A 26,393-nucleotide genomic window follows, 5' to 3' on the forward strand; every position below is an offset into this window, starting at 1 on the left:
AATAAACTTATAATGGACCCAGCCTGAGCGTGTGACTCCCTCCTTGAGGTATTTGGAGAAAGCCTCCAGGGGCACGAAACTAGCGATTTGTGCAACAGTGGGGTCCCAATGAGGCCTCCTCCTTCCCCAATAGCCTCGCCCAAACCACTGGTCTTATTCAATAACAAAAAAAAAAAATATGAACAGTCCTGTCCATGGGCAATAACCACCACCAAGAGAAAATGTGATTACAGAAGGCAGCCGGCGTACATTTACACAGGGTTTCGTGCTTCAGCTCCCCACCATCAGCTACAGTCCTTCTGGGGTTGCTAGTCTCTCAGGGTCCTCCGTAGTTCCCTTCCTCAAGCTTTTGGACTGCTCACCAAGCTTCCCCATGGAGCTCTGGGACACACTCCTTCCCCTTTGGCTGTGGGCCCCTACTGTTGCCCAGCCCAGGGTTTTTATAGTCCTGGCCTGCCCCCTTTTGGTCACCTGACTAGCTGGCCAGGCTTAGCTTTTAACCCCACCTTACCAGCATGTTGTGCCCAGAAAGTTCTAGCTTTAAAGGGGCTGACCTGTCTTCTGGTAACAGGGCTAGGGTTCCCTGTTACAATGACTCACTGCTTTAGGCTCACTGTCTACAGCCTCGTGCCCTCCTGTGCTAACTCGCGCATCAGGCCCAGAGTGTACCTGTATGCACACTGTTCACAAGGTTGAGGTCGTGTGGCTTTAAAGAGGGAAAGAAAATCACTAGAGATGTAACTGCTAAGAACTTGCATCTTCAGGGGTATAAAAAATGTATTGGGTATTTTTATGTACTTGGTAAATGTAGCAGGATTTTTGTTTGTAGCTGTGTTGGTCTAAGGACATAGGTAGGCAGGCTTCTTTGCGTAGATGTGATATCTTTTAAATTAGACCAACTGAGAAGTTGGAAATAAGTTATTTGCAAGCTTTCGGGCACAAGCACCCTTCTTCAGGCATAGGGAGCCTCTGCTGTTCTGAGATCTCCAAGGAATAAAAGAAGTTAGAAGTGTGACAGGAGTTCAATGAGAATGTAAATAGGTGGAAATTAGGAAAACAATGGGTAGAGAAGGTGGGGAAGGGGGGGAAAGAGGGGGAAATAATGCCAAAGGTAAGCAAGGGAGACTGCTGTAGCTGTTTTCCAAGGCCTGTGAGGCAGTCTGTGAAAAAGTAAATACATGAAAATTAGGAAGACAAAGGGTAGAGAAGGAGGGGAGGAATGGATAGGGGGTGTATATGCTAAGATCAGGCAGGTACCTGGTGAATCAGATGTCATGCAGGTTGTAATGTATCATAAATCCAATGTCTAATTGAGTCCATGATTTTTTGTATCCAGTAGATTTACAAAGTGAAGTTCGTAGGCTTGTCTACAAAAGATGTTTTGTAAGTTCCCTTTAAGGATTAGAACCGAGAGATCAGAGAGGGAGTGATTGTCTTGCAAGAAGTGGGTACCCATCCAAAGACAAAGAACATTTTGTCTTTGATGGATTAATATGAAAAATATCCAATTACCTGTGGGTGTTGAAGAAATAATCCAAATATTAGAGGTAACATTTCTACCTCTCAAAATGGGGTCTCTGTGTAAAGCTTCTTGCAGGTTCCTAACTGCAATTTGTATCCTTGAAATTCAGTTAGGTAATGAAACAAATACATCAAATTACAACTAACAGGAATTCTTAAAAAAAAAAATCCAATCCCCCCAAAACTGATAGCCTTAAATGCATGTTTAAACCTCTTTATTGTGTAAAATTTGATTGCAACATACTTTCACATGGACTTCTTTCTCAAACAAAAACCATAAAAGTAAGAACACTTTACTTATGTTTTAATCTACAGCTCTTCAACATGAAAACAAGTACTGATAGATGCTTCTTAGGCCTCAGTCTTGTTTGATTTGAATTGTTCCTGTACTTAACGATAAGTACATGTGTAAGTACCATACGGGATTAGGACCCTTTTTGCGCACAATATTAACTTGCAATTCAGTTTCACAGGCAGCTATAACAGTAAGTCACCATTTCAACTTTGGTTCAATCACATTTTAGCTACTTAAAATAAAAAAGAACAAAACAAACATTAACTTTTATTATTTATTATTTTAAAGATGCTTTACTTTCACATCTCTCTCCTACAATTCATTCTTATTTAGTAATGTTTCTCCCCTAATTTGTTTTAATATTTAGGGAATTTTACTATTTAGACATTAAATGCAACACATACAATTTAGCTTCAGAAAAATTACAGTCCCCCTGGAAAAACACACTATTTACTTTCCCTGCTGCTTCAGCCATAAGCATTGAGACTGAGAGCACCTCACCCTTCTTAAAATATGAAATCTCTGCATCTAGTTAAACTGCTTGCTCATTACTTCTCTAAGCATGTAACACTTTTACTGGGTGCATCTACACAAGATGCTGACTGTGCAGTAGCTTAATAATACTGCACAGTAGTGCATCACAGCACACAGTAGTAATACACTACTACACGGTATTATTAGGCTATTGTACAGTAGCATCACTTAAAAACATTCACCAGCACTATTGTGTGGTAATTTGGGTTACTGCACATTTATTTAGTACTTGTTAATACAAGTACTAAATAAATACGTAGTAACGACTGCGCAGGAGCATCTTGCGTAGACATGTTCACTGTGTGCTTACTCTCGTGCACAAGGGGCTCGTAACTTAGCTGCTGCTGTCTTCTTGACTAACCTGCTGCTTTGATATACTATTAGCACAGGCTTTGGAATCCTTCAATATATAATTATTAATTTTGTGCCACTACTGGATCTGTACATCAGAAAAGTTAGTAAGGGCAGTTTTTGTATTTCATTTCTGATCAGCAATCTAAAGTATTAATAGGCCCAAGAACCTCCAACTACACAAGTTAAGTCAAAGGGGGAAATTCACCATGTGCATTGCTTGGTTTAAAATATGTTATAAAAGTTGCAAAATGTTATCCTAAAATATCAACCATGACAGCTGTTTCATCTACCAGACTGCAGTTAAACACAGAACCTCTCAAATAGCTGTGATTTGAAAAAGAATATAGATTGCAAATAGAATGAGGTATACAAATCAGAAACTGACGGGTGACCTTAATCAACATTTAAGAAATTCCATCATCTATTTCTTAACGATTTACTCAGAAGACTGTAAGAAAACAACAAACTCATATGGCCAGAGATAACTAGAGTAAAAGGCTAAAAAGGCAAAGGATATAAGTTTAAATGTTCAACACAGATCAAAGTCGTGTGCTTGTGCAGTAATACAGAGTTTGGCTCTTGCTGTTTGTGTAAGTCATGGGTATATTTTTCTAAGTTGTGTGAATTCCTTCAAAAAAAGGGAGCCAATAACCCTAAAACCAGTGCTCAGCCATTGTGGAAAAAACTTTACGTTTCCTTCCGGACTGCAGCCTTCTGATTTCTTATGCTGGAATCTTGTAAACAAAAACCCAAGTAGAAAGCAAGGCAGGGTGGCACCTTAGGGCCCTGACAGATGTTAACCTGTTAATCACATCATAAATAGTAACAGTGCCACATCTTAAAGCCAATTTATGGTGTGGTAATATAGTCAATGCTCCACACACATGTTCAACATATTGTGTGCCACATTTTTTTGGCTGGTGTATAACTCCTTAAATTGAATGTGTGGCATGCTGGGGCTGTTCCATGCTGACTTCTGATGCTCAGCTGAGGTTCAGGGTCTGGCATGGAGCCGTCCCAGGATCCAGGACCCAGCCACCTCTGCCTGAGCCCTGGAGACAGACTGGGTGGGGAGAAATCCCCTCAGTGTCAGGCTCAGGGCACCTTGGACCTTCACAAAGTGAGTGTGCCCACTGAGAGTCTAAAGACTGACTCATTCAGAAGGGCATATGCTTTTGTAAAGTATGCCCTTCCCTACCTTCTGCCTGATTTCAGACTCAGATAGCTAACTACCTCTCTAATCATAAGAAACCCCCCCCCAGATATAATGAGAACCTTCTCCATGGCCATTACTAGTACAAATAACCTATCAAATTCATTAGGCAAGGCACACTCAAGCCTGTTTCCAAGGAAATTGTTTGAAATCTTCACCATTAACTTCAACCCAGGGAGAATTCTTTAATGTGTAGTAAAGAAAGTTAAGATAAATATATAATCACTTCTAGAAGCGTAACACTATCAGAAAAATGGAGCTGAGAAATTACACACTGTTGGAACAAGGAATTTACTAGTTTATATACATCACTAGTTATAATTTTATTATAAAAACTGCACAGTGACTATAACTGTTAGTTAATCTGCTGTAATATTTGCTTTAGTAATCAGTAATCACTTTTGTACTCTTTTAGGTGGGCCAAAGCGTAAGCGCATAAAATATCAAAGAGATTTAAAAATACTTTTTCTCCTCACTCCATTTCAATAATCATGTATATATACTCCTTATATCATGTATACATGCTGATTTTTCCTTAACAACACTAACAAATGAGAGGCAGTTGTGGACATTTTATCTTGGAAGTGAACACTCTATGTATTCTGTAAAGTGTCTGCCACATATACCCAAATCCTTGCACACAGGAACTCGGAGGTCTGAATCCCACGTATGCTTGCAGGTTTGGGCAACTTAATACACAAGAATAGTGTGAAGAATCAGAAATGTGCTTAAGCTTCATATCTCAATCTAGCACCAACATTAAAAAAAAAAAATCCTGTGCTATATTATTTGCATCCTATATACTACTAATTCAGTCACGATGGCTGAACCCCTCACATTTTAAGTTTGATTTTTTTTTCCAGGTTAAAAAAATAACTTAAATGAAAACTATGCAGTAAATTATTTTGTTTTCTAAAAAGAAAAAAAAAATCAATTGTTAGTGTGCAGAAGGCACTCTATGGCAGATAGATGAAAGTTTACATCCTTGTGGAAGCCTTGGCAATTTGACTTTGGAGAAAGAATCCTTATGTTTTCCAGTGCCTCTTGTTAATATTTGTGTCAAAGTCCATAAAAGCGTTTTTACAATCCTGATATTCTCCAAAAGCCATAACATTAAAGAATGTTGATTTCATCAGTTGAATAGGCCCAAGAAGAAGTCCATAAAGACATGACTCCTATTCCTCATTATTAGTTGCCTCTGAAATATACATGTATAAAAAAAGGTTAATTCATGATCTATGCCATGTTAAGAGTTATTTTAAAAGTGCACTCAATGAAACAGACCCTTTAATACGGTATGTCCTGAAGAGGTTTTCTATTCCCATGCTAATATCCAGGTCCCTCAAAGACCATGGACAGATGCTATATTTGTAGAACTAAAAAAGTTGAGCAGACAGTGCTTACTGTGACAACTTAAAAAAAATGGTGAAAGCACCACAAAAACATTCCTGATGAAATGGGAACTTCTCTTAGAGCTACCTATTATAGTGTCACATGCAATGTCTGTATGGTGCACCATAATGTGACTGGGGGGATGGGGATGTCTTTCTATCCCCCAGCATCCCACAGTGCCCTGCTCTCCACTCCTTTCCCTACTTCCTCTGCCCAAAGGAGGGAGGAAGAAAAGAGTTGGGTGGACAGTTGATGAATGCTGTCTGGGTGCTCAGCTGTCACCAAAGCTGGAGAGCAGAAATCCCTCCAGCCTCTCTGCCTCCGATTTCCTGATTCTGGCAAAGGAGCAAATTTTAGAACAAGTTTGCACACCTATGGCCGCATCCAGACAAGTGCAGACATCTGCCACACACCGCACATACAGGCATTCTCCACGCTGGTACCTTGCAGTGCAGGGTTGGTTTGATTTTTTTTAAATACCCACGCCAGAAAAAAGCAGGGTGGTGCACATGGTGGCAGTGTGCACCACCCAAAGCTGGAGCCTGGCCAGCCAGAGCCACACTCTGGCTCCCAGCCAGGCTTCCCTCTTTAGCTGCAGCCCTGAGAGGCCCCCATGTAAGGCTGATAAGGCAAGCAGTTACTGGCCCTAGTGTCCCCTATCCCACCTGGGGTAACCTGATGCGTGCTAGAGCACGAGTGGCACAGGCTTTTCCCAGGGACAAGTAGCAGTGACATAAGGTGTGCTGCTGCCACTTGTCCCCAGGGAAACAAATGTCTGCACTCGTTTGGATGTGCCCTATGTTGCAAACCCCTACTCCAGAGCTTGAAGCATATATGAGTGACTAGCTCACAGCACTTACCTGGGCTCCTGAGGCTATTCTCTATTAAACTGAAAGGAGATTGGGGGGAAAAAAATCCTGGACACTATCCAGTAAGTACTCAATAATGGCAGCACGCTGAAAACAGGAGAAATAGACTTGTCCTTTTCTGCATGATCAGATGTAGATTTCAAAGACGATTAACATTACCTAGAATGTTGTTTTGGGTGCTAGAATTTCCACTTACAATAAAATCATTACACAATCTCAGTTCTTGTTTTATTCACTTGGTTCAGTGTAGGTCTCTCTGCCTCAAGAATGGAGGGAGAAACCCTGCCACAATAGTTCAAACAGCAACAAACAGAATGAAAGATACTAGTCTGTAAAATCATGGCAGCCCCATTTTTATTCTAATTAATAGACTAAAAATGAAGCTAGCTCAGAAACCGAGACAAGACTTTGTTTCTACTGGACAAAGTAATATAGCCACACTAATGATTAGCCTGAGCAGCCTACTATGACAACATATTTACCTCAGGTTTTCTACAGGACATTACATTGCACTGTGTTGACAAAACTTTAGGTGTCAAAGAAAGCGCTGTGACTGGGGCGTATGTCCAAAATTGAAATCCTCAAAGCTCTGCTCAACTCTTGTCTAATGCTGGATAACCTAGGGTCTTTAAGAGCCTATGTTTCTACTACTAAAATTCTGTAATCAATTAAGAGTTAGCTGGTGGGCTTGGCCAACCCTATTAAAGGCTTGACACTGCTGAGCAGGTAGGGACCTGACTTGATCAAGATTCACATACTAGGTATTTAGGGTTGTTGGCTGTAGCCGTGTTGGTCTAAGGACATAGGCAGACAAGGTTCTTTGGGTAGATGAGATATTTTTTATTAGACCAACAAATAGTTGGAAAAAAATGTTCTTTGCAAGTTTTCAGGCACAAACGCCCTTCTTCAGGCATAGGGAGAGCCTGCTGGTGTCTTATGTGCTCTCCTGGGCAGAAAAGAAGCCAATATGCAAAATGGAGGTCTGTGAAAATGCAAGTGTGTGGCAGTAAGGATCAAACTAGGTATTTTGCACTTACATTGCCCACACACCCTGATCTGCTGGATGTTGGGATGATATAGTTGAGGACGGTCCTACTTTGACCCAGGGGTTGTAGTAGATGACCTCCTGAGGTCCTAATTTTCTATGATTTTATGTTCTCACAGCACATGTACCACATTTCCCCCCTGCACAAAGTAATGCCAGAGGAAGTTGCGGAGTTCAAAGGTCAGCAACACATGCAGTCGGATACAGGAGAAAAGAACCTACATTGCCTATCTCCCAAATGAGTGCTCTACCAGCAGACTTTAGGACATCATGGGGCAGAGCTTCCGTTCCAGCAAAGTTGTTTCATTTTGCATGGACTGGAGGGCAAATGAGCCAAACTCCATAGGCCAGTCTTTGGAGCACTCATCTAGAAAGGGGAATCCTGGGTTTCAGTGCTTGCTCCAGTATTCACTGGGCAAAGGAGAAGTGATGGTAACAGGGTCTCTCTCCCTTCCACTTTCCCATTTCTCCCCCCCAGCCCCCTGCCCTCCCCTACATGTTTTGAAATCAATGGGAGTTAGGTGTCTAAGTGGATTTCAGGGTTCCACTGGCCATCTATCTGCACCTTTAGGCTTCCCAGTATCCTTAACAATGTGGCACTAAGTGATTGGCTTTTAGAGTTATACCTCCATACAGTGTACAATGAAGGAAAATAAAAATCTGTAATGTAATTTTAAATTCTGGAGCGTGGGTGCTACCCTCCATCCCATACCTATTTGTTTTTAAACACTATTCAGCCCATGCTTTCTTCTGCCTACAACATGATTGCATTGGCTGTGGGATCAGCAATAGTCTCAGCATAGTTGCTGAGTTCAGTTGCTAATGAAAAAAGTGTGATGAATAAATCAGCCCAGAAAGGAAATCCCAGAGCAGTGAGACTGAGTATTAATTCATGAGAACTCGTCTGACAAATAGTAATTAGGGGATCAAGATCTTAACAAAGCAGCTAATCTACCAGGACTGTGCATTTAGAGCTTAGCATTTCTTACAAATAGGGAAAGATCTAGCTTTTATAGGAATGTGACAGAAATAACATCCAGATAGAAAGCACAACTTACCCTTTATCACTAACAAAAACTCCCCATGAAACACACCACTTAGGGTAAATATGCTTCCAATTATAATGAATGTTAAGAAGGTAGTGGCTGGAAACTGATAATGAAAAGTGTGTTCATCAACAATGGTACAGCTTTTCATCTCCGAAAGGATAGAACACATGGTCCTTCACTCCTCTGTCAACATACCTATCTCTGTTGCTGCTGTAACATCCAAAGCTTCTCCTGTTTCTTCTTCTTTTGTTTCATTCCCCTCACTTACTATCTTACTGTGCATCTCAGTTTCCACTTTTTCTCCCGTCTCACCTGGGAACAGTAACCATGGAAATCAAATTAGGATTCATTTAAACAGTATTAAGTGCCCTAGCTCTTTTCTGCATGATTGATCTGGTTTTGTCAGGTCTTCTGTATCGCTTATAAACATGGAAAAACACTGAAAACTGAATCAATCAATAGGTAAGAGATTCCAATGCAGCTTCCAGTTCTATAGGTACATGCATGGTCTATACCCATAAAATGTTGTACTTGTCCACACTCTGAACTGAAGCCTGATTTTATATTTAATAATTATAGATGTGTATTTTATGTTTAAACATTTTATTACAAACACCTGTAAATACATTGCTATCAAGGTCACATATATCTGAACATAAGGTGACAGAACACATACAAAGAAAAACACTGAAGTCTAAATTTGCAAGAAGTCATCTCTTCTATCTGTAAGCTTGAATAAAATAAATGTAAAAACTCTGTAAATAAATGGAAGAGTCGATCCATCATATAATGCCCAGAAAGAAATGCATAAAAATTAATAGGATACTGAGTATTATTGTCAGGACCAAAATGTTAAAGAGTTTGAACAGAAAAAAGAAAAATCCGGAATGGAGATGGAAGCAAGCTATAAATAGTCAAAATAACTCCCATGTATGTCCTTCAGGCAACTAACCAGTTTTTCAATTGCAACCATGTTCTTCTATATGGTCATGTTCTAGGAAACAAAGCTCCATTTCCAGTAACATGTCATTATGCTTATAAATTCTAATTAAATTGAGCAAACCAAGCCAGATGGGCAAGACTGTACACATTTTGAAGGTGAAAGAACTTCCAGTCACATAGCATTTTATGTAAACAAACCTATATTCTAAAAGAGAAATCACCATTTCATGTAAGAAAAATTGTACATAAAAGAGAGAGTACCCGTAAGCTTGGACTGTCTGTGAGAGAGATTCCCATCATTCAAGAGTTAACATATTCTAGGGACTACCTGTGCCATTAATAGGTTGGCCATACGTCCTGGATTGGCCAGGACAGTCCCGGATTTTAGAGGGTCTCAGCATCCTGGCCATTGGAGAAAAATTGAAGCAAAAGTCCTAGATTGGCAGGAACCCACCCTCATGTACAGCTCCTGAGTCAGGAGCCCAGCACGTACAAGCAGGTCCACACCAATCCGGGACTTTTTCTTCAATTTTCGCCAGGGAACCCACCCAATGGGCTGCTCCCTGGTACACACCCCACTGGGCTGTGCATGGAGTTGCTTGTGCACTAGCGTTACCAGTTCTTAAATATGAAATTATTGTATTGGAAGCTCAAATGATTGTATTTTCTGAAGAACTATCATACAATGAAAAAATATGCAAATAAGTATGTAAATAAGTCTTCTTCTTGCTTACTTTATACTGCTCACTGTGACTCACCAGCGAGAGAGAAATGGGTCAAAGTTGAAGCACTTCTTTATTTTGGGGCAACAAGTCATAAGTAAATGCTAACAGTAAACCCAGAAGAGTGACTTGGGGTTTTGCATATGCTGCATCAATTAACTGCCTCAAAAGTTATCATTCATTTTGAACACTTTTAATATTATCTCTTATATGTTGTACAAGGGCTGACACTATTGTATAATATGATAATTATTGTACACCTGGCAACGCTGTTGTGCAGTAGAGGGGAGATGTGTGCTTGGGGAGCCGTGGGTTTGGGTGTGTTTGTGTGTGCACTGTGTGCTCCTGCCCAGCCCCACTCCTGTGTGTGTGCGCACATGCATGCCATGCTGTTCTGCCCGCCCTGCTCCCAGAAGCCATGGGGTGGTGTGGGAGGGACCCCGTTCCATATTTCCTTTCCTCATCCTGGATTTCCCTCAAATTATTATGGTCAACCTAGCCACTAAGCTGTACTTGAAACAGAGATCTTTTAACCTCTCCCTTTATCAGTAGGCATGTACAGTGCACAAAACTGCTGGTGGCAGTTCCTCTCACTCATGTCCTTCACCCAGCAACTGACACCTATTCTATGAAATCTGATTCCTAATGCAAATGGAACTCCTTAGATCAGGAGTCAGCAGCATGTGGCCCATGGAAGTGGTGAGCTCCATCTTGAGCTGCAGCCAGCCAGTGCGGGGTTTTCCTTGTGGCCGGACTGGAAGCACCAGCCCACCTCAGACCCAATCTGGGTTGATCCAGCCAGTAACTAGGTCAGGGTGAGCAGGACATCAGCCCCAGTGCCGTATATGAAGGATCACCAGAATCCCACCATACCAGAGTCTTGACTATGCCAGGAGGGGCAGCCCTGTACTGCCCTGCCCAGCCATGGGAGCACCCCTGCCCCCAGCGGTGCATCTAAGTGGCAGGGGGCAAGTGGAATTGTGCTTCCCCACCCCTGCAGGGAGTTTCTCACAGCAAGGCCAGCCCTGCACCCAGCAGCATATCTGGGGAGGAGAATGAATGGGGCTCCATGGGATGTTGTGCCAGACTCCCTTTCTCTGCTGTTGCCCCAGCTGTCTGCACAGGGAAGACAGCATCAGCTACAGAAGCAGGCAGCAGTAGCAGAAACAGCCATGTTCCCCAGGCAGAGAAGTCCACCCTCATCCCATGAGCCACTCATCCCATGGGGCAGGTAAGACTCTCCACTTTCCCACCCATCCCCACTCTGTTCTACAGTTGCAGCATATCACCCCCCTGCCCTGCCCTGGGAGTTGAATGAACTTGCTGTGCCTCTGGATCCAGCCTATTGCTGCAAAACCTTGCTGACTGCTGCCTTAGACAATACAAGACTGCTCAGCCAAAACTGACTACCAATGAGCAATGTCTGTGAAAGGATTAAAACTTAAAGGCTGTTGAAGACTGGACTCTTTTCCTTCCTTCTTGCAGCTGGCCAGTGGGGAGAGAAGAAAGAGACATAACAGCCATTATAGCATCTCCATATTTTTATCCTTGATAGAAAATTAGCTTTCTGGTTTAAGATACACACACCAATTTCAGAGGGCCAATTTTTGTGATATAAATGCATGTGATATGCAAATACATTTAGTCTGAAAAACACACCCTTATTTAAATGGTGCATGTAAAGGAATGTTTAGCCTCCCTGGAAAACAAGGGGTGTAAAAGCAGGGAGTATGATCAACCATTGGTTATGCTGAGGTTTCTTACAGTTTTGACTTCTGGGTCTGAGGCTTTGCCAACCACACCATTCCATATACTCCTTTATATGAAATTTGTGGATTAAATTCTGCCCTCATACAACCCTGGATCGAAGTCAATGGGAACTGCACACATATTTCTGATGATAAACTTTTCACTCCTAAATTTGCCAAAACACCAATATTACCCTCAATTAATTGGTCCTCTTCATTAATTTGTACTTCCTTGGTGATTTCTATTACAGGGCTGAGATTTCCCTCCACCAGTCCCACATGTAGCAGCCCTATGTCCTCTGCTGGTACCCTGAGAAGTGCAGGGTACCCAGTGCCCTCTGCTGGTGGTGCTGGTGATCCTGCTGGTGACAGGTCTATGACCTCCATTGCTCCTGCAGGAAGCAGGTCCATGCCTTTTTCCAGACCTGTAGACAGTCGACCAGCATCCTCCACCAGTCCTTCAGGTGTTGGCCCAGTGCTCTCCCCAGATCCGGGATCTACTATTTTACTGCCTAAATCATTTTCTGGTGGTGTTGGAACCAAAGCTTCTGTTGCCTCTGCTGGGAAACTCTCATTTGTTTTTGATTCCTCAGAGATGACATCCACATCCTGGATTTGGTCTAGCTTTGTCTGGTCAGGTATAGTTTCATTTTCATCAGCAACTGGAGTATTTTCATCTGGTGTCAGTTCTATTTATTGTACAATAAAAATGAGAAAAAGAAGACATGAATTATTAAATAAGGTGTTTAAATAGATCAGTTCTAGAACATGATAGCACCTGTGCAGATCATATCACAATCCATGAACCAGTTGTTATTTTGGTAGAAGGATTACTCTTTGGCTAGCTCAAAAGAATAACGGAACTATCATAAAGGTGGTTCTGCTATTATATCAACAATAATTTCTGGGGGGGGGGGTTTACATGGAAAATATATTTTAGTAAGAGATACACACTTTTTACAAGTCATTCTACTATTGTTATTGATGGCAAGGCCCTAAACTAAAGGGGGAGCTATGACCAAATCAGACCTACCTGATAATTTCTAGTACAAAAATATGGAGCCAGTGCTCTGAGACTTTTCTATCTTGAATGTGCATGGGTAGATCCTTAGGTTTACAAATGGACTGCCATTTTTTTAAGAACTTAAAAATTCTGCGAATAACTTTCCACTGCGAACAGATTACTAAATAAATAAAGCAATGGGTCTGAAAGTCACATGGAAACAGAGCAAAATTACTTCTAAACATCTGATATGATGGACACCCTACCATAGAACTTGAAAAAGTCACACAATAAGATACCAAATTAAGACCACTCGATCAGGCTGATTTAATAGCTTGGCAAATTAAATTTGACAAGAAATTGGATTTAAGCGTCTCACAAAAAACATGATGATGAAAAAAAGCCTTAGGGCTTATGAGGGAAATTTGTTAATATAATAATTACAAGATGCTGACAAATTGTATTTTCTGCTGAAATGATTATTGCAGTGATGAAAGCTGTCAGAAGAATTATGCAATAGTTTTTATACATGGAAGTAAATGGCTGAAGAATGTAATACGTCTTGTTTTTAACAAGTCTAGGTCTGCTTGCCTTTGAGATCAAGGATTTACCAAAGTGAATTTAAGGGAAAACAAACTTCTGTGAGGTCCAGAAGGAGTGACTATATTTCTAGAGGTGCTCAGATAAAGCAGACCTTTAAGATGGGTCACCAAGTCATTGGCTGAAATGCATATTGGGTTAAGACAGCTGACCCAAAGGAGTGGCAACAGTAGAGAACCAAAAGCAGCTACATATACTGAAAATAACTTTCCAAGCAGAATACATACAAAGAGTGCTGCGCTCAGTCTATAAGAATTTGCCAGAAAAATTGGAAGTGGGCCAAGGACACCGAAGGCTAGGAGTTAAAATGTGCAAAGAGACTTAGGCCATGGTTGACCTGACAGCACCTATTTATTTGTATTCTTCAAGTACCATGGGCCCTAAGGAGCACCCGGCTAACAGTCCCTACTGTGTGGGGCCAATGGGTAAAAGATACAACAGAATTCTTGGGACAACAAAGGCAAAAAAGCAGGACAGGAGTGACACGAGGGTCAAAACATGAGAATGAGTGCTCCTGAGGGGGACACTGAGCAGAGCCCCCTGGGCCGTGCCCACCGGTCCTCAAAGGCATCCAAGGAACTGGTGGACGCTGCCCAGTGGTGCTCCATTTGGAGGCATGTGCGGATCAGTGAGAGGAAAGCGGGCCCTCAGTCCATGGGCACCTTCCCAGCCAGAGCCTCCTTCCTGGTCAAGAACAGGGCCCACTTGGACAGGACCAGGAGGAGGTTGACCAGGAGGCCCCAGGACTTGGTAGGGCCATGGATGGGGTGTCCAAAAATAAAGGTGGGGGGTAAAGTTCAACCAGAACCTCAGGAGGAGGTTCTGGAGGTGGAGGGGCTGCAGCCTGGTGCACTTGAGGGTCATGTGTGCCAGGGTCTCCCTCTGCCCACAAAAGGGGCAGGAGACCGGGGTATCCGTAAAGCTCACCACATACACGGCCATGGTGATGGCTCCATGGAGGAGCCACCAGCTGAGGTCCGCAGTGGCTCATGGGATGAGGGTGGAATACACTCAGCCACTGGGGCTTGGTCCAGAGTCACCTTAGTTCACAGTCAAAAAGGCACCTAATCATGGTAACGGTGTATGTGCCCATAAATTAAATTAAGAAGTAGCGAGTTAAGTGTCTCCATTCAAAGTAGGACATGTATCCTTTTGGATGGGATTTCCACAGGCAGCATGCAAGGCAGGGGCAGGAAGAGACAGCAGATGTGCCCAGTTTTTGCTCAACTGTCTAATAGCTAGAGGACTTGCCTAGGAAGTGGAAGACCTGGGCTCAAGGTCCTTCACAGCTTGAAGAAAGTTAGGACCCACATTTTCTACTACTGGAAAAGCATCATAATCACTAGTCTATGGGCTGGGCTAGACATCCTCCAGCCTTCTACTGAAGCCAAGAATACAAGACTCCTGGGGCCAGAAAACAAGCAACAGAGTCTAATTCTGTAGCTCCAGTGGGCAAAGGTGTTCCCATGGGAGAGAGTGAGATGTCAGTTCCAGCCCTTGGGACTGCTTATGTATTCTGCATTAAATAGTTATTGGATTTACAAGACAGATATTCACTGCTTGTTAAAATCAGGCCTGTTTACAGTATCTCAGTTTGGCCACCAAAAGTGGAGGCACCCAAAACGAGCAGAGTTTTTTTTTTTAAATAAGACTGCTCCCTCCCAACAGCTGATGAGAAAAATCACAAATCTCCCCCAGCCAAGATTTGAATAACAATGATGCAAAACTCCCCTCTTTCCTTTGCAGTGGAAGGGGGGATGCCTTCCACTTCCAAAGGCTCTGTTCCCACATATTCAGTCTTCTGGAAACAGAACATTCTGCCTTTGCCACCATCCTCAAGCCCTTCATGTGCTCATTGGAGGGCAATTCCTTTCTCCTTTATTTTTTATTGTTTTAGCTTTTTCTATACATCTTTTGCAATTTTATCCTCCTCAGAAATCATTTGGCCCTAAGGGCCCCCATGACATATTACACTCAAGACATGATTAACCAGTTAATCACATCTTGAGTTGTGACCTGGCTACACATTCCATCAGTTAATGGAATGATAACATGAAAAATAAGCCACAAACTTTTTCCACAAAATATGTATAACAAATTTGTGGCTGGTTCCTATGATGCCATTAAATGAATGCGTGGCCTGATGTGGCTGGGAGCCCTGCAACTGATCGGAGCTCCCAGCTACAGGGGCACACAGTGCACCTTCAATCCTGGGAGCCTGCAGGTCAGCTGATGGGTTCCCAGCCTCAGGAAGCTTGCTACATGCGAGTGCAGGGGGAGCCCAGGATTATCACCACAATCCCAGGTTCCCCCTACACTGGCAATAAGGTGTAATGTGTTCTGACACGTAATCCCACAATTATGCCTCCTGCCGCATGTAGCATGTCAAAAAGCACAACTGTGTGGATTGTGCATCAGATCCTATCATGCCTTTACCTACATGTCTGGCAGGGGCCTAAGAAATGGATAAAGAGTGAGCTTATTATATGGATCTGCAATCAGCATTTTATTGGAAACAATGAGCATTTTCAACAAAAGAAATACATTTCAAGGATTCTTACTAGAAGTCCTCTCTAGTGTCCAGAGACCAACTGAACATACATTACAACCAATCCTCAATAGGTTTTATACATGTACAAAATAAGTATAGATTTTAGAGTGATGTCATGCCACGTGCACCAATACTGCTAAAAAATATGTGTTCCATTGCTTTCTTCCAAAATAGGGTGGATTCTCTACTATAGAAGGAGACCTCCAATTTGTCAGTTTAATATCTCCATTCCCCAAAGAATGAACATCATATGCCTGTCAGCACTTTTAAAATAATTAAAATTACAGGCATTATAAATGCTAATCTTCAATGATGGCAGAAAATTTAGGTAGGTAGTCCCCACAACAATATGCTCATTAGCCGGCAGTTGCATGTTTTCTGTTCAAGATCTTTATTATAGATCTATTGAAAGAGCCCCAAAATTCTGCACACTCTATTTTAGCCAAATTAAATATTTTTTTTCCCATAAATTTAGAGGAGTCTTTCAAAATACCTTTTTTCCTACTAAATGAAATCATATGGCAAATAAAATGTAAGATCCCCAGTTTGTGCAACTATTTCCTTGTTTTTACATGTTGCAATGTATTATCACCATACCATTAAGTATTCATTATGCCTCACAACCTCTGCCAACAAAACTCCTTGAAATGAAATGATTAAAATACCTCATATTCAATAATCTCAGTCTCCTTTACCCGCCCTTTCTTGCTCATGTACAAAAGCACTAATATCTGCAGCGAAACTGAAGAGGAATTTGGCCTTGGCATATTGACAAAATGAACCAAAACAACAGGTACGCTATCAGGAACAAAACTTCCGATGAAATATTAAGTGTGCTCTTCTATACAGAGGTGTACTGGTTTAGACTGTTCCATCTAGCACTCTGAATTATAATAGCCCCTAACGAACCTGCTGTTAACTCCTCAGCTGTAAGGAATTAAATATTTTAAGACACAGAAGCTAAAAGATTAGTACATGCAGGAATTCTTTTTTCTACAGTCTGGAAAATAACTATACTGAAAATCTTTATAAGCGTATAATGACTAAAGTATTATGTACGTAATTAAAGGAAATAGGTAAAAAAAATCAATAAAACAAAAGGACGACAAACAGGCTTTTATATTAAATTTGTTTATAATTTATCCCAAGCTGCTGATGTGCATTATAATGCTTATGTCAGACAGCTCTGTAGGTTCAGCCTAGAGTCGGGGAGCCCCACAAAGAACGGTGCGAAAATTATACTTCAGGCAGGCAAAATATCTTCCAAAGCTTCTCTGTGCATGATGGACGGTCCATTATCCATTTCCATCAATTATTTGGGAGTGGTGAGGAAAGAACTCTTCTACCTTGACCTCATTGTCTCCCCTGACTGTCAAACTCACTTTCTGCCATCTTTTAGATTAGGGCATGTTTGGCTAACACAACATTCATCTTTAAGATATGTGCAGCAGCTCTGTGGAAGCAACTGGGCTGCATTTAGATTTTATATTGAACATGAGCTAAAACCAGGATTTGGCTTTTGATGACTCTGAAACTCATGCTAAGCTCAGGCCTACTCACAAAAGTTAAAATACAGAATACTGATGCTAACTGCACAATGCAAGAGGATGTGAGTTTATGACTAGGCCATCTGAGAAGAAATAATGAAGTATCTCTTCCAGCTTATCTTGCTGTATTCAGGATGATTTCAGGCAGGCTCCTAGTTTTCTGGTGTGTAACCATATGAATTGTCTATCCTCGATTAATTAGTATAGTAAATATTTCTTTTGCGAATAACTCGTGTTTATGTGCAGGAAGAGACATTCTCCATATGTGATGGATGTCTCCTCCTGATTTAGTCCAAGGACGCATGTTTTTCCTGGCTGTTAATCAGTTTCTTGATATGTTCCAAACTGGATAACCTTTGTTACTGAAGAAATTCAAATTAGAAATTTCTGATAACTAGTAATGAGCAGGTTAATTAACATGATTTTCCCATCAATAACTGCTTGGGACTCTCTCTTGATTTATACAAGTAAAAGAATACTTTGAAGATGCTAAGCTAAGGGAATAAAAAGGCAGTAAAACAGCAAACAGCGTACATGCTTCAAGAGTGAGAAATCTCTCCGACACCAGTTGCTGATGTGCCTGACTTACTCGAGAAGTTGAAAAGAAACAGACCGCTTCTTTAGTGAGACATCACCTTATAGCTAATTACTGGACTTTGATTTGGTTTGGGCTCACTTGACTTGATTTTGAATACTTGTAGTAAATAAAGTCTCTGTCACTTATCGAATGAGGTGTCGTGTCAATCCCTGGGCTAGTCTAAAATCCTAGGTTTTTATTTGCTAACACTTTATAGTTTTAAAATATCTTTAATATCTTTTAATTTTAGAAAAATGAAAAACTATGACCAAAGTGTACAAAGAGCCAAAGTATCAACGCATAGAACATCCAGCATCAGATACAAAGAAAGGGTGCAGTTCTGGTAACTTTCACCCAAAAGTTTTACCAGGGCAGTGGTTGGCAATGTTTTGTAGTCATAAGCTGGAACAACCCAGCTCAGGACCAAGGTAGGCCAGTGTTTTGGCCCAGCAGCCACTGCCATCATAGCTTTTCCCTGCCACTGCTTTTCTACACCCCCTGATGCAAGCATGATTCCTCATGGCCCAACCCCAACACGAATGAATCCCCACACTGCCACTGAACACCCCCAGCTCCTCAGGGTGGATCTGGCCTGCGGGCCATATGTTGCCAACTCCTGCACAAGAAAATTGTACTTCATCCCAGTGACATGAGCAGAGGGGCTCAGCTAATGAGATTAAATATGCAGGACCAGATGCAGAAAGCTAATGATTTCAAATATAAAATCAGAATAATCGCAAAACTTAAAATAAATAAATCAATCAATCAAATCACAAGGCTTATAAATATGCAATCTTTGGCAGAGATGGAAAATGAAGAATCATGTGCCAGGGTGCAGCTGAACTACACAAAATGGAGACCAGGGCTGTATGCACCAAGGTGATTAAAACCTGAAGGTTGTTTCCACTTAAGTTGGAAAACAAGCCAAGACTGTGACACAAGAGGCCCGTCTCAGCTCTGCACCACCGAAGGATCTTTTATGCCCTGGGCTAATCCTCACCAAGCCAGATGCTACCAACAGAACAATGACAAGCAGATAGAGCACTTTGAGAAACCTGTTCTCTAAAGTCCCAGGCTTCATATAAAGACCCTTTAAAACTGACAGTGCATGGAACAAATAATTCAATACCATGAAAAGTGAGGGTAAGGTTTTGATGATTCAGTCACACAAAAGTAGGGAGGATATGGCTAAACAAGTTAAGGATCCTACAAAACATCAGTCATGTAGATACCTCATGCTCATGTAATTAGACCTAGGGGTGTAACGGGATGCGTGAGCACCCTGGGTGGCAGAGTGGACAGGATAACTTCAGGGGCTCTGTTACAATGGCAGTGGCTGGGACACTGGCTCAGCTGCTGCTATTTTTTTGTCCCCCCCACCCCCATCCTCCATTAAGCACCCAGGGCCATTCCCCCCCGTCTCTGGTAAGCTACTGATTAGACCCAAAATAGCCTGATCCTGGTCAAATTATGCCAGCAGGGTTTTAAGGTCCATTGTCTTAAATGGGGCAGGAATGTACATACTGAATTGAAACAGATCCCACATGGATAGCAGGGTCAGTTACATCCTACAATTTATTTTTATGCAAAACAACTATTTTTTTTACAGGACATTGCACAAAAGGACAACAGCAGGAATCAACTCTAAATTAGAAACAAATTATTTAAGAATGAAAACCAATTGCTTATTAACACAGACCAACTGCATTTAAAAACACATCAATTGAAAGAGGTGGCAGCCACTCACATATACCTAAAATGTAGAATTTGGCTCAAACACTTATAAAATGTTACTAACAAGAGTAAATATATAGTTCAGAAATACAAAGTAGAATATTTCAATCTGTAAAATATTCAGTCTTTGCATTAACTAAAAACTCCAAATACTGCTATGTTGTCATTCATGATTTTATAGATCCTCTTATAGATTCATAGATGTTAGGGTCGGAAGGGACCTCAATAGATCATCGAGTCCGACCCCCTGCATAAGCAGGAAAGAGTGCTGGGTCTAGATGACCCCAGCTAGATAACTCATCTAACCTCCTCTTGAAGACCCCCAGGGTAGGGGAGAGCACCACCTCCCTTGGGAGCCCGTTCCAGACCTTGGCCACTCGAACTGTGAAGAAGTTCTTCCTAATGTCCAGTCTAAATCTGCTCTCTGCTAGCTTGTGGCCATTATTTCTTGTAACCCCCGGGGGCGCCTTGGTGAATAAATATTCACCAATTCCCTTCTGTGCCCCCGTGATGAACTTATAGGCAGCCACAAGGTCGCCTCTCAACCTTCTCTTGCAAAGGCTGAAAAGGTCCAGTTTCTCTAGTCTCTCCTCGTAGGGCTTGGTCTGTAGGCCCTTAACCATACGAGTGGCCCTTCTCTGGACCCTCTCCAGGTTATCTGCATCCTTCTTGAGGTGTGGCACCCAGAATTGCACGCAGTACTCCAACTGCGGTCTGACCAGTGCCCGATAGAGGGGAAGTATCACCTCCTTGGACCTATTCGTCATGCATCTGCTGATGCACGATAAAGTGCCATTGGCTTTTTTGATGGCTTCGTCACACTGCCGACTCATGTTCATCTTGGAGTCCACTAGGACTCTGTTTTAAGCTAAGAAAAAATTAAATGTATGAACATTTGTATGCAAACATATACATGTACTATCTAGTCAACAACAAAAGAAAAACATTTTTCATATTAAGGTGGGATCTTCAAATGTACCAGGGAAATTTCAGAACAAAAGTGTCAGTGAAAGTCACAAAAATACTTCCTATTAAATCAATAGACCTATTTCTGTCTCATTTAAGTCAATGGTAAAACATTCACCGATTCATCCAATCAGGATCAGGTCCAGAGAAGTAACTGTATAAATGTAAACTATGTATGTGAATAAGACTTTATGGTACCCAATTCGTCCTGCTGTTCCTTACTTGTACTTTTTCACTGGATTGTTGGATTATTTGGTCCAACATACCTGTATGCTTACCATGGTGGTGTCTGGGACCAAATAATGCAGACCAGCAAAACCACTTTGCACTGGTCTGCTGCTGGAAACCAGCTCAGTGATGATTAGCCTAGCATTTCATAGAAATACAGAAAATTAGAGTTGGAAGGGATCTCAGGAGGTCACCAAATCCAACCCCCTGCTCAAAGCAGGACCATCCCCAACTAGATCATCCCAGACAAACTTTGTCTATCCAGGTCTTAAAAACCTCCAAGGATGGAGATTCCACCACCTCTCTGGGTAACCTGTCCCAGAGTTTTACTACCCTCCTAGTGAGAAAAGTCTTCCTAATATTTAACCTAAACTGCCCTTGCTGCAACTTGAGACCATTGCTCCTTGTTCTGACATGTCACCGCTGAGAATAGTCCAGCTCCATCCTCTTTCGAATTCCCTTCAGGTAGTTAAAGGCTGCTATTAAATCCCCTCTCTGATTCTCCAGTGGGAGAAGGTTGATGCCAAGGCTCCCTTTTATAACAAAGTCAATGGAATCTGTGCTCCTAAGCAACTCAAAGCAAAAAGAAAAGTTTTGTTTGCAACTGTCTAGTTGGTCTAACAAAAAAGATATAAGCTCTACACCACACTGACTGCCTAAGCAACTCAGGCACTTTTGAAAAATCTCACTTGCCATGAATACTTCTTCTTGATCTGGAGACCCTCACTCAAACTTTAAATTCTAGCAATACGAACAGATTGCAGGATTGGACTTAAAATCTGCTCCCTTTGAGGTCACTTGACCATGCTCCTGATCAGTAACAGCTCCATCAATGACTTCAGGGGGAAGAGATTTAGTTTACAGTGATCAGGTAGCATTTATGAAACAATGAAACATAAGATACCAGTAATATTAAATATTTCTATGACAAATATATTGACAAGCACAATGAAAAGTGATAATACACTATTATAAAAGCAGTCCTTGCAAATGGGACATTAATCATTTCACCCTCTAAAAGGATAATTCACTGTGTTTTATCTGAAAACAGTAACTATTTGTCATCATTGCAAAAAAAGACTAAAATTGAACTACGTAAGAAAATTGAACTAACTCGTTTAGCTGTATCAACTCATGCTGGTTTTAGCTATGTGGAAGATGTACGTAGCTGAAGTTTAATTTGCAGATGCTTCTCGGTGCCACAAACACCCAACAACAAAGAATTGCCCCTGGCTTTGAAGAACTTAGAGCCAGTTCCTCCAGCAATTCCTTTCTAGGCTAAAGATCTTGGGACGTCATTACTAGTGTTGCTCCAAAATATCCTATCGTTGCTCTTCACAGCTTTCTAGGTACAAATAGGGGGTTTTCCCCCCTTCTTCTTTTGCGTGTGCGAGAGAGAAGGCGAAGGAGCCCTGCAGCTGTTGCCGGGTCTGTGTAACCGGGGGGCGGCTGCTCCTCTCTGGGTTCCTTCTCCCAGCAGCCCTGCCTGCTCAGCCCCGCACCGGGCGAAGCGGGGAGACATCCGCCTGCCCCGTGCGGGACTTGCCCCGGGAGCCGCTCTAGGCTCGGCTGACAGCAGCGCTGGGCTCTTCCCGCAGGGCCGGCCCCGGCCCCGGCCCCGGCCGCGGGGCAGCCTCCGTTCCCGCCCCCAGCCCGCCCGGGGCAAGAGCCCCCCGGGCCACTCACCACACGGCTGCAGCCCGTTGGCGCCGGGCGACGTGGGCGCGGGGAGGCTGCTGTCCTGGCTCGGCGTCTGGGCGCTGCTGGAGCAGCCCATGGTGCCCGCGAGAGGCTGCAGCCCCGGCCCCCGCCAGCCCGCTCCGCGGGGTCTACGGCTCCGGCCGCGGCCTTATGACCGGGGGGAGTGCCCGGCCCGGCCCGGCCCGGCCCCTGCCAAGCTGCCCGGGGAAGGCGCCTCCCCGCCCGCCGGGGCTGGGCAAGGGCAGAGCCCGTCCCAGGGCGCGGGGCCGCGGGGGGAGCGGGACCCGGCGCGGAGGCACGAGGGGAGGAAGAGCCGGACAACAGAGCCCGCGGCTGGGGAGAGCCCCGCTCAGCCCCCGGGGAAGCGGCTGGCTTCCAGGTTTCATGGCAATACAACCCCCTCCCCTCCAGCCCAGGATGATCTCCAGCACCGCTCCCGGATGGGTCTTGAGGTGGTTTAAAAGTCAAAACCTCTTCTTCATTTTTTTTTTTGAGTTGTTTTCCTATTCCAGGTCAAATTAGCCACATCCCTTTGGAAACCTCGCGATTTGAGCAAAACTCAGTCCTTGAAACACTGTAGTGCTACAACTGGCAAGTGTGCTCCACCCCAGACTTCTCAGCTTGGGGCTTCACATACTCCCTAATCTACTGGCAGGCCTCATGTGAAGGCCCAAGCCCTCCGGCTTGGGGTTCAGATGCCCCCAAGTCTCACTTGCCCTTGGCCAGCCGCCACAGGAGCAAGATAGGGAGGAGTCTGCCATTTCCATAAAGTAGGCTTGTAGTCAAGATCCTCCCACTGGAAGCTGGCCGCTGGGAAGCTAACTGCAAGACTCTCAGGCTAGGGACAGACATTCAAAAAGCCTGAGCCTGAATTGATTCAAGCTTTGCAGGTTAGTGTAACCTGGTTAGGCTAAATCAGTTTTGTAATGGGACAAACATCCCAGAAATGCAGGCACATACCTGCAGTGGCTCAGGCTAGAAGCTACAGGGCACTAGAGCAGCCTTCCCTTCCTTTTTACAATGCTGAGCTGAGGGGGGCCTGGTGAGGCCCTGGCAGGTTGCTCTGATTAGCCCAGTAAGGAATTGATAACAGTGTTTATCACCCCATTAAGAAAACAACAGAGGGACATTACCAGCTTCCTGTTGATTCTGCCTGTTGATTCAGCAGGGACCATAGCCAGCATGTGGTCTGCTAGCTAATACACAGACACCTCCTCAGAAAGGCAGAAGGGAGGGGGGAATTCCTGCTTAGCAGGGAGTGGTGAGGGGGAAGGGGGAACAGCCTGCAGTCTTGCTGGAGCTGCAGCCAGGGAGCAGAGAGGAGGGGCCAGCCCTACTGTGGAGCAGAGAGCCCCACTCAGCCCTGAGAGCACACTGGGGTGGGGTGGGGGGGGGGGGTCCTGATTTATCTTAAACCAGCAAGGGGTATTGCATAAACCCGTCTGAGCCAAATCAGTTAAGTCTGATACTACATTCAACCAGGTTTATCTCAAATCAGTTTCAGCCATTTTCAAACTGGTTTATGTGCACTGAACATCTGTCCGTTATAGGTTTAAACCAGTTTCTGATCACTTAAACCGGTTTGTGTGTGTGGCAGTGAAGATTGCACTGCCAGAGCAGAAGAGAATAAGAAGTGCTGGGGCAGGTTCTTCTCACCAAAGAACCTGACAGGAGCGGGGGAGCAGGACACACGGAGAGCAGGGATGCCCCAGTTTATCAGTTCCTGCAGGTTCCAGTTGACTGGGCACGAGACAGTGAACAATCAAAAACCGTGCCCCAGAGCAACCAGAAGAAGAGGAGACGAAAGTGAAAGTAAGGTGGAGACAGACCAGCAGATGCGGAGGGAACTCCATGGAGGAAAATCTCCACACTTACCTGAAGTAAGGAATTGAGAGAGATGACCGATGGGACTCAGCAGCAAGCAACCATCACAATGCTGAGCCTGCAGCAGAGGAAGATATCAAAACCGTGAGTGAGGGTAGTGCAGGCAAAAGCGCTTGTGCAAACAGATGCTCTGAGCCCTGCAGCCCTCTGAGACACACATCTGTACCCAGCAAAGAGTGGCTTGTCTGCACCCAGCCAGTAACAGCTTTCTGAGCATAATAAGGATAACAGCTGAGTAGTGTGGCTAGCCTCCCTCCTGTTTTCCTTTTTACATCAAGTCCTGGCAGGTGAGATCGGGTGGATAAGCTAGAAAAAAAAGAACCCTCCCATAAACCTTGGCTGTAACACCATAACGACACAAGCCCCAGAGAGCTCCTACCCACCCATCACATGAGTAGAGATTCATGTCGTGTAGGGATAGTCTCACAATGTGTAATGTCTGTCCATAGCCTCATAGGGTGTCCTGTCTGCAGTGCATTGGACAGAGGTGCACTCTTCATTACACAATACCATTCAAATCCATCTTGGTCTGGGCAACAGACCAGCGCAGCAACTACACTTGACCTTAGCTCACAAACCCTTGAGCCACAGACCTGTCTGCAGAAGTTGTAGGTCTTTCTACAGGGGAGAATAGGACAGGATGTCTCTCTTTTTCCTTCCTCCGTTCCCTCTTCTCTGCTTCCAGGGCAAGACGGTTTACCTCATAATGGAATGCTGCTTGGTTGAGATAGCGGTGCCACTGGAGTACATCAGCAGCCAGCAACAGATACTGCAGATATAACTATTCTCTGCAGGGTGGGAGCCCGGACAAAGTAACATTGTGCCACTATAGGAAAAATAATGGTCTAATTCAGGGGTAGGCAACACATTTTCTAGCTGTGGGCTAGAACAAACCACCCTGGCATCAGTAGCAGAAATGCAAGCGCTAAGACCCAGCTACAGCCAGTGCTTATTCTTGTGGAGGCATGAGAGAGCTCCCAAGTCACCCACTGCAAAATGCTTCCAAAGGCCCACATCTGTGGGTCATATCCAAAGGTTCCACAGGATGGATCTGGCCTTCAGGCCGTGGGTTGTCAACCCCTGGTCTAGTTTCACTGTCTCAGTAGAATTAAATGTAGAAAAGAATAGTAAAAAGAAAGAACAAGAGAAGTTAATTTGCTTTCCAGTTTAATGATCTTGCATTTTAAAAATGATATATATCTAATTATGGAGAAAAACTGTCTAACTTGAGCTATAATTCTTGTAAAGTTGTCATGACAGTCTTTCTTGCCATGAACGTATCCAAAGTGTGATGAAAATTCAAAATGCTCCACATGCCCATGTTCTGATAATTTTTTTCAAGTCTCTTCACTTGCATTGTACACTTTGTGTTAAACCTTTTTCATGTTTGCAATATGACCTTGGAAAGTTTATCCTGCGAAAAAGTCACTGGCAGCTGTTCTCAGTCACACATACTCCTATTTAAATCCCATTTGGAGGTTTGGACCCTCATTTTGTATAGTCTTTTACAGAAATATGAGTGTAGACTATCCAAAGAAAAAGACACTGTTCCAGTTGGTCAGAGCTTTAGAGGTTCCTGCCATAATGTGTGCCATAAAAGAATCTAGAGAGACAAAGAAATTGCTTGCACCAAGAGAGTAACTAAGGTCATTCTGTCTTCTTCACAGCTGCTTTGCAAAAAGTAAAGAAAATAAGTATCTTTTATGGCAAGACAGACCTAACTCTTCCTGGAGTACTTGCAGAGCATTAGCCAGAGTAACTACTGCTATGATTTTTTAAAGAATGCCCTAAGAACTCCCTTTGCACCTGCCTAATTTTGTCTAATCTAGATTTTTCTACAGTGCCGTTTACTGGGGTTCCTAAGTGCCCTCCTGAAACATCTTTTATAAATGAACGTGGAAGGCATGCTACCGCATTT

At 43.3% G+C, this 26,393-nt stretch overlaps 1 protein-coding gene across 2 annotated transcripts; it reads right to left on the minus strand.

Moving 5' to 3' along the window:
* Positions 1 to 1,719: 1,719 nt before the first annotated feature.
* Positions 1,720 to 23,064, minus strand: ERICH5 (glutamate rich 5). Of its 2 annotated transcripts, XM_006273243.4 has the most exons (4): positions 22,577 to 23,040; positions 11,879 to 12,373; positions 8,468 to 8,584; positions 1,720 to 5,115 (listed from the first exon to the last, which is right to left on the minus strand). In XM_006273243.4, the coding sequence occupies exons 1-4, from the start codon at positions 22,665 to 22,667 to the stop codon at positions 5,093 to 5,095; spliced, it is 726 nt and encodes a 241-aa protein (XP_006273305.1). In that variant the 5' UTR covers positions 22,668 to 23,040; the 3' UTR covers positions 1,720 to 5,092. The 2 variants fall into 2 exon arrangements, with proteins under 2 accessions (XP_006273305.1, XP_019351333.1); XM_019495788.2 differs by lacking the exons at positions 1,720 to 5,115; positions 8,468 to 8,584 and having other exon boundaries at positions 8,821 to 12,373; positions 22,577 to 23,064.
* Between the last annotated feature and the right edge of the window lie 3,329 nt (positions 23,065 to 26,393).

This window comes from Alligator mississippiensis, chromosome 3 (assembly GCF_030867095.1).
Source record: "Alligator mississippiensis isolate rAllMis1 chromosome 3, rAllMis1, whole genome shotgun sequence".
NCBI lineage: Eukaryota > Metazoa > Chordata > Crocodylia > Alligatoridae > Alligator > Alligator mississippiensis.

Bases quoted from the DNA above. Each gene is read 5' to 3' on its own strand.
- ERICH5 (XM_019495788.2), bottom strand. From the start codon at position 22,667: ATGGGCTGCTCCAGCAGCGCCCAGACGCCGAGCCAGGACAGCAGCCTC. The intron at 12,374-22,576 runs GTGAGTGGCCCG...TACAATAAATAG, and splicing joins CAACGGGCTGCAGCCGTGTG to AACTGACACCAGATGAAAAT.